The sequence below is a fragment of the Kryptolebias marmoratus genome, linkage group LG2 (genome assembly GCF_001649575.2).
Source record: "Kryptolebias marmoratus isolate JLee-2015 linkage group LG2, ASM164957v2, whole genome shotgun sequence".
NCBI lineage: Eukaryota > Metazoa > Chordata > Actinopteri > Cyprinodontiformes > Rivulidae > Kryptolebias > Kryptolebias marmoratus.
The window spans coordinates 21,964,181-21,972,745 of record NC_051431.1 but is presented as its reverse complement, the minus strand read 5'-3'; the positions used below and the strand labels follow the sequence as shown (position 1 = coordinate 21,972,745).

Below are 8,565 nucleotides of genomic sequence, written 5' to 3'. Positions count from 1 at the left end.
AGAGTCACCTGGTGACATCGTGATGTAGAGCTGTGTATCATCTGCGTAGTTATGGTAGCTAATCTTATTTCCTGTTATAACCTGAGCCAGTGGGAGCATATATATTGAAAAGAAGGGGTCCTAGGATTGAACCTTGGGGTACCCCACATGTGATCTTTGACCTCTCTGATGAGAAGTTTCCGATTGAAACAAAGAAATCCCTGTTCTTTATGTAAGATTCAAACCAGTTGAGCACTGGACCGGAGAGTCCAACCCAACTCTCCAGTCGATTCAGTAAAACAGGTAATGAGTTTGAGTTTGGCCTTTAAAGAAACTGTTTTTTTTTTTTTTAACTTGCACTCTGATTCAAATATGACAGCTTTTTGTTGTGTTTGCATTTCAAATTCTTCCTGAGCAGTCATACGTCAGCAGCGTGAACAAGATGGGGTTCAGCACACAGCCCTGGGGCGAGCCAGTGCTGAGGGTGATGGAGGAGGAGACGGTGTTGTGGATCCTGACAGTTTAAGGTCTGTTGGTCAGGAAGTCCAGGAGCAAGTTCCCCAGTGTGGGACTCGGTCCAAGAGAGGAGAGCTTTTTCATCAGGGTCTGTGGGATAATGGTATTGAAGGCTGAGTCATGGTTGCTAAAACCTTCACAAGACCAACTGACTTTAGCGATGTGATAGGTGTAAAATATTGAATAAAATATTAATCTGCATGACTGGCTTTATTTTCACTCTTACATTTAACTTTATGACACAGAAATTTGCAAGTGGACCACCGATTTTGTCTCCTAGTGTATTTTGGTAAAACTCGTCACCAACCGTCCACCAACATCACCATCAGTCACTTGGATTTGCAAACTAGGTGGAGCATTTTTACGGACTAAATTAACATGAGTGGCACTTCATATAAGCATAAAAGTGGAGTGGGAAAGCGAAAAGAAAAGGAAAATAGAGAGCAAGGAAAAGCCAAGTCACAAAAACTGGACACATTTTGTTTGTTGTCTTGGAGATGAACCCAACTTTTTTGTTGGCAGTGATTCAGGCCCGCCAAAACTGCCAGAGAGAAAAAAGGGGATATAAGCTAGGCGGCTAAGCTACTATACATTGTTGTCCATAGAGAATAACAGAGCAAAGAAAATGGACATACAGAGCATCGTGGACAAGTTTGCGGAGCGCAAAGTTTGTCGTATGCCCTTCAAATAGTGGTGAGTAGGCCTAAAGTGTTTCATATTAAAATTGTGTTTGTGAACATGTGGGTCGCTGTGCCAGTTTTACTCAACTTTAATGCTATTGATACAGGCTCTGGGTTGAAATCGATAAAGTGGGGGTCAATGATCCGATCGCTATCCGTGGTGCTGAACTGCTTTGAATTTGTGTTGTTTTACCATTAGTGACAATGTAGCCTAATGTTTTTGTTGCTCTCTTGGTTTGTTATATTTAATCTCCATTTAATTGACTTCAAATTGACATGGACACTCTTTGTGGTGCTGAAGCTTGTGAGCCCCGCTGTTGCGGGCATGTGTATGTTGTAAAATGATTTTATCATAAGCGTTATCATTTGGGTATAAAGGGCCCAGTCATTTGCCCTGCCCCCAGGACGGCGCAGTTTTACTTAACAATAATTGTTTTGTGTCAGGCCGACTTATGTTTGCCGTCTGCCTTGAAAGTTTTGCTGATACTTCTCAATGGCGAATCCAAACAGCCAACCTCCAGCTCCATTCTGCCTGATTCGAGCGAGCAACTTTCTCCAAGATTTATCCCATTTTATTCCTGAGTCCAGGAATCGCATTTAGTCTGCGGTCCTGTAAAACGATCGCATCCAACTTGCGATTCTGCTCCTGTGACATCACAGTTTGAGTGTAGACCACCAAACCCATCAAACAAATTTGATGATATGTCAGGTAACTGCCTAATCCAAACAGCGGAAATCCTGTTATCAAAAACCCAAATATGTAAAGATCCTCCACGTCCTCCACTGACAAAATCGATAGACAGACAATATTTCACTTCTTCCAGGAATCCATTGTGTATCCAGCGAATGATGTCCCATCTTGGCAGGCGGGCTCTTCCTTGCCCAGTCCTCCCATTGAGAAAATTTAATCAATTGTGTTGAGAGACCAGCTGATCAGATCCATAGTTTATAAATTTCGGAGAATATGCAAAGAGAGGCTCCCAAAAGAGAGCATGGCAGAGATGCAGAGAGGCAGAGAGGCAGAGAGGCGGGGGGGGGGGGGTTCAAGAGACAGAGAGAAAAGAAACACATCCGCCTTCCACCAGGAGCAGACAGAAAAAGTGCTAACATCACACAAGATATTCATTCCTCCAAAGACTTTCTTCTTTCATTTTCTACAGTAACTTTTATGCTGCTAGTGGGAGCTTCTGGCTGGGAAGGCTGCATCATGGATCTGTGATCAGAATGGTACCTATGACTGCTGGACTGCTGGTTTTAACAGTGTGTGTATGTTTCACATTGAGTTTCATGATTGTATTTGTTTTCTCAGCTCCGTGTGTGTCAGAGTGTGTTGAAGCTGGAAATGCACTGTTGGGCTGCAGCGTACAGAAAGAAGCTCTGGGGCTCTGAGCTTCTCTCTGAAAAGGCTTCACCTTCATAGGCGATACAAAGAAACAGATTTAAATCATCCCAAAGCCTTTAGCTGCTGAATTTTCAGGATCATAATTAATAACATTGATCAAATTACTTCTGTCTTTTATGTCACTTTGTGCTTGGAGCAAAAAATAATTATTGAGTGGTCCCAATAAAATAAACTTTAGTGGCTTCATTATAAAACTTCATGTTGTGACCTTTTACTTGTAAAATTTGTAACACCAAACATACATGCATGTAGGGCTGCATGATGTCAGAAAAACTAGTGATGTGAGATATTATTGTTTGTTATTGCCATGATGATATCAGTTGTGATAAACCTACATTTTCCTCACTTTCTCTTCTGTCATCACTATCATCTAAACCAGGTGTGGACATCAAGGCCAGGGAGAGTTTGTAAGACTGACCAAATATATTCCTGACATGTAAAACATGACTGCATGGTGCTTGAAATATGATGGTCTATGATTTATGGCAGTCCTTTGTAGTACTGATATTGTTCCCACTGATATTGTGATGACAGTAAGTTTTTGATCCGATGTGCAGCCCTACATGCAGGTATTGTTTTTAGATTTCACACTGGAGGCTTGTTTCTATGCAACATCCAACAGGCAACATGATGATGTCATTCAAAGGTTATGTGGGCGGAGCCTAAGTCGGTTCTTTGATCCTTTGATAATGATGTCATGGAACACCATCATCATTATGACATCATCAGGTTTTGTTCTCCAGTTACTTTTTGTGTGTAAAGCAAAGAGAATGCATCTCATTAATTACTGTCCTGACGAGACAGAAACTGTGAGCCATTATTTTCATCAAACTCATGGATCTCACTGAAGAAAAAACCTCAGCGTCTGCCTGGAACACACAAGGAACTTGTGAATTTATCAACTCCAAATTTAAACAGGAGCTCGTTCAGACACTCAAGTCTGTGGAATCATCTTTAAATGTTGATCAACCAGAAAGATCAAAGTCTGCCAAGATGGATACAGAAGATTCCCCAGCCCTGTCAAGACAGGAGCTTACACTTCTGGAGAGAAGCAGCTCAGCTAACCAGTCCACAATATCTGAAGCAGAAAATACCAACTGGAGGGTATGTTTTGGTGTAGAAATGTCCATTTCCCCTGAGGGAAAAGACAGCATTCAACCTGTCAAAACATGGTCAGATTTGCTTCCAAAATGTCCCAGAGATCCTACAAAGCAGTCCCTGGAGACAACAGGTAACCACATCCACAGCCTGCTGCAAAAAGACGAAATCCAGGTGAGGAAAATCTGCAGGAAAAACCCAGCTTTATATCAGCAAGCTGCTTAATTGACTGGACATCAAAACAGTTCCACCAGTGATTAGTTTGTGAAACACAGTTAAAATGTGAAAAGTGAATCCACCATTCAGCCTGTCAACAAACCATCAACTTCCAAAGTACATGACAGCACTGCTAACACGTCGGGCACTCAGCTTGCTGAAAAGACTCACCAACCAGTCTCTAGACACAGCTATGCTGATGGTCTGAGAAAATTGAGAGAACATCCACTGTATGCTGCTCAAAAACAAAGTCCAGATGTGAAAATGCAGGTAAGAAACACAGGTTCATATTCACAAGATGCTGAAACTACCTCTGGATGGCAGCATGATTCCGCTGTAGGTTTACCTGTGACTCCCAAGTCAGAGGTTCCTAAAACTGAACCCATCATCCAGCCTGTCCAAATAGAATTTGTTCCATAATGTGCTGGAACACCTCGCTCGCACAGCTAATCCCAAATGGCATCCATAGAAACCTGTAACAACCAAAACAGGTGCTGAAAGTGGTGAGCAGGGATGATTTATGGTCCAGTGAAATCTGCCAAAAAGAGTTTTTAGCATCTAAAACTGAAAATATCTTAGCATTAGACATCTGTGATACAACATTATCTATTGTTCGCAATGAGTGATGTGGTCTTTTCAGAGCAGTGTTGAGTTCTTTGGGATTGATGTATATTCTGATCTCTTGTTTATCTTTTTTTATTGGTGGAAACCATGGACGATACCCAATCAGTTGGGTCAGATAGTGGTGTGATTACACGTAATTGTTGCATCCTGTCTAAATCAGCTTTGACCCTGTCTTTCATGGCTATGAGCAGGTGAGCAGGATGAACTTCTTGTTTCACCTCTGGGTCAAGTGTCATTGAGTATGTAATCGGGAGCTTGCCGAAGTCATTAGTCAACAGATCACTATATTCACATTTAATTTGCTGAGTGAAATCTTTGGGTGTAGTGTCACTAACCTGGTGGACCTCTGTGCTGAGTGTCACAAGTCCCGTTTCCAGTGAGGCACTTAATCTGAGTAGTGGTAGTACAGTTTCAATCTTGCTACCACCATATGCTACAAGGTTGGTGGGTTTGCTGCAGTGCTTTATTTGTTCGTTTTGTCTTACATGTTCAAAAGTCTCTGCTGAGAGGACATTGCATTTGGCACCTGTGTCCATCTTCATTTTAATTGTGTCATTATTTCGTATTGTAGCAAAGACCTCATCCTTTCCATGACTTTGTGTGATGGTTGAATCAACAGGTATATCCAGTGTAATGCCATTTACATAGTAACTCTCATTGTCACTTGGTTCTGTGCTTCAGTATCCACCTGGTGGACAGACTTCCTTTGTCTTTGCCTGTCAAACTGTGGCCTGGATCTGCAACACTTTCTAAAATTGTTCATCTTCTTACATCCATTACACTGTTGACCAAAAGCAGGACATTTGTGCCTTTTTGCCACATGACTACCACCACAATTGTTGCACTCAGTAATAAACAGTGTGGTGTTATTGCTCAGTTTGCTGTCAAACCTGGTTTTGTCAGCACCTCTCTGTCCACTTGTGGTTTGAATTGCATCAACAGTTGTGATAGGGGCATGTGGTGACATTAGTGTCTTATTATGCTTCTCGGTCATCTCATGGATCTGACATAGTGAAAGGGCCTTAGCCAGCGTAAGATCACAATCACGTAACAGCACTTTCCTGAGATGGTCATTATTGATTCAACAGACCAGCCTGTCTCTAATGAGCTCCTCACAAAGTCCTCCAAAATTACAACTCTTGGCTTTTAATCTCAAATCACTGACGTATGACTCAATAGTCTCACCAGTCCATTTGTTACGTGTGTTGAATTTGTGTCTCTCCATAGTGATAGTCGTCTGTGTGTTGCACATTTCACAAAACTTTATTTTAAGGCAAATGGGGTCCTCCCTGGATTCCGTGGGAACCAGGACACGTCTTTCCTCCCCATCTCCACTGGGCTCCTGTATCTCAGCTGCATACACAAATGATCATTTGCGTTCAATAGCCTCCAGCCCGGCAAGATTCAGAAGAATGTAAGCTTGAGTCCGCGCCAGCTTGTCTGAGTGCGATGCTGCGATGAAAATGTCATATTCCTGCTAAAATACATGCCAGTTCTCCACTATGTTGCCATCAAATACTAAAGGGTCGGGGAATCTGAAGCCGTTGCATGTTGGGGGGGTGGGGGTGGGTGTGTGGGTGAAACCAGTATGTGTGTGTGTGTGTGTGTGTGTGTGTGTGTGTGTGTGTGTGTGTGTGTTTTAGCAGGACAAATGGTCAGAAATTCTCCTACTAATTCAGCAAAACCAGTATGTGTGTGTTTGTCGCCACAGTCTGAGACACTGAGTCAGGATGTGGACAGGCAGGTGCTTTAGATGTCTTCTCTGCTGGGAGATGATGCCTTGTTGTGGCACAAATTAATAATAAATCTAAAAACGTCCATCCATTTTCTTTACCCTCTTCTCCATTCCAGGTCACATAGAGATGGTGCCTATTTAGAGCAGTCAGGCGGGGGACACCTTGGACAGGTATCCAAAAACATGCTTTGACAAAAGTAAAAAAATATATTTTTTTATTTTTTCAAGGCTTAGAGAAGCCTTGTTGTCATTCCAAATGAATACATGAGGAACAAAAAAGAAGACTTAGTAATCAACAACAAAAATATAAAATCAGACATAAAATATATTACAACTCCCCACACCCACCTACTCTCCCTAAAATACTTCCACAAACACAAACATTCAAATATAATAATAATAATAATAATAATAATAATAATAATAATAATAATAATAATAATAATAATAATAATAATAATAATAATAATAATAACCCTGCGAGGGCAGCAGCAGGTTAGAGCAGGTCATACAAGTGATTGATGAAAGAGTTCATGAGCCTGATTGCTTCTGGAGAGAAGCTGTTCTTCAGTCTGGTTTATCTGACTTTGATGCTTCTCAGTCTCCTTCATGAAAGCAGGAGGGCAAACAGTCTGTGAGCAGGATGGGTGGAGTCCTTCATGAACCCACTGGGTTTGTATATTTCAGTAGAACTGACAAATGTTTATGTGCAGCCACCAGATAACTCAGAGTTAAGTAACGATCCCACTAAAAACTGATTAACTGCACAGACAGTTGCTCAATACATGACACTAAATCTGTAGTGTATGCAGATAAAACAGGAGACAAAGTCATGAGGCTGAGGACAGAAATCCAAGACTTTGGGTCTGCTGGATAAAAAAAGGTGCTCCAGAACTGATGGATCCAGAGGTGGAGGAGCGAGGACACTGGGGGAGTAAGGTGGAGTTTCTCCTGGCTGTGGCAGGAAATGTTGTTGGCCTCGGCAACGTGTGGAGGTTTCCTTACCTCTGCTACAAAAATGGAGGGGGTAAGCTGATCTTGTCGCAGAGGACTTTCTGTCAAATGTACATCATTAATGTTGGGTTCACCTGATCAGTAAAACAAGTCTGTGTACACGCTTAGTGTAAATGAGTCAAATACATACAGTAGCCTAACTTAATGCTACTATCCAAATGCTTCAAGACAAAAATGGAAAAAGGATTTTGGAATTATTTGATTTTGCAAAGAACATGTTTAGAAAGGAAACAAAAGTTTAAAATACAAGAAAGCAAAACCGTTAAATCTGACAGGAAAATACCTCTATTACTCAACTATCATTTCTACAAAGCAAAAAAATTAGTAAGAACAAATACAGGCTTATATTGCAAAACCTGATTTTTTTTTTCAATTATTATGTAAAGTAAAAGCCTAGCATTCCTTGAAGGAATGCCTATCACCCGCTGCCTTTCATGTCAGTGTTTTAGTCTGAGATCGTCTTACGTTGAGAAAACCTGTAGCCAGTTTGGTTAAACTTCAAAAGTAATAATTTGATCAATCTCCTGCAATACTGGTGTCAAACTCCAGGTCTCGAGGGCTGCTGTCCCGGAAGTTTTAAGTTTTTCTGCTCCAACACACCTGATTCAAATGGTTTACCTCCTCACCAAATCATGAAGTTCTCCTGCCAATTTTGTTTACTTACAGAAAAAAAAAACAACGTGACTGAGAATAGGTCAACATTGGTGGCATCCGTGGAAGTGCCATTTAGGATAGAGAAGCCCAAATTGGTACAAATTTAAACTCAGATTTGTTGAGTGAAGTTTGAAGATAAAAAGAGACAATAAATGTATTGTTCAAGAAAAAGGTTCACAAAAGCTGTGTGTATCTGTATGCCCACCTGGGTCTTCTTGGTTCTCCACCACCTTGCTTGATCCCCCAATATTTAGTCTTGACAACTGTCTTCCTTGTTCTCTTTTCTAGTCCAATTACATAATTTTTTTAAAATATTCAGACCACCGCCAGCCAGGGGCACCGTTTTATGTTTCTGCTGGTGGGAGCTCACTGTGCTTGCAGGACTTGTTGCTATTTTGATGCGTGCATATTATATCAATGAACAGCAGCTTTTATTCGTATGGTTTTTAGTGATCTCACTGCAAAAGAGGAGCTATTGACAGCACTTCCCATGAAAGAACAGACACGAGGAGAGGACATATTTCAGACATTTAAAAACTTTGTCGAGAAAACTCAGCTCCCAATGTACAAATTGGTGTCTATCACCACAGATGGAGCACCTGCAATGGTTGGACGTGTGAATGGATTTATTGCAAAGTGCAGGCAGG

The 8,565-nt window shown here is 41.3% G+C and overlaps 1 protein-coding gene across 1 annotated transcript in view; it reads left to right on the top strand.

Annotated features, from left to right (window-relative positions):
- Positions 1-7,071: 7,071 nt before the first annotated feature.
- Positions 7,072-8,565, top strand: part of LOC108238140 (sodium- and chloride-dependent GABA transporter 2-like) — a 10,583-nt gene continuing 9,089 nt past the window's right edge. Inside the window, exon 1 of the mRNA XM_017420018.3 lies at positions 7,072-7,277. Coding sequence (XP_017275507.1) covers positions 7,148-7,277 — 130 coding nt within the window. The 5' untranslated portion in view covers positions 7,072-7,147. The remainder of the gene's footprint in view (positions 7,278-8,565) is intronic.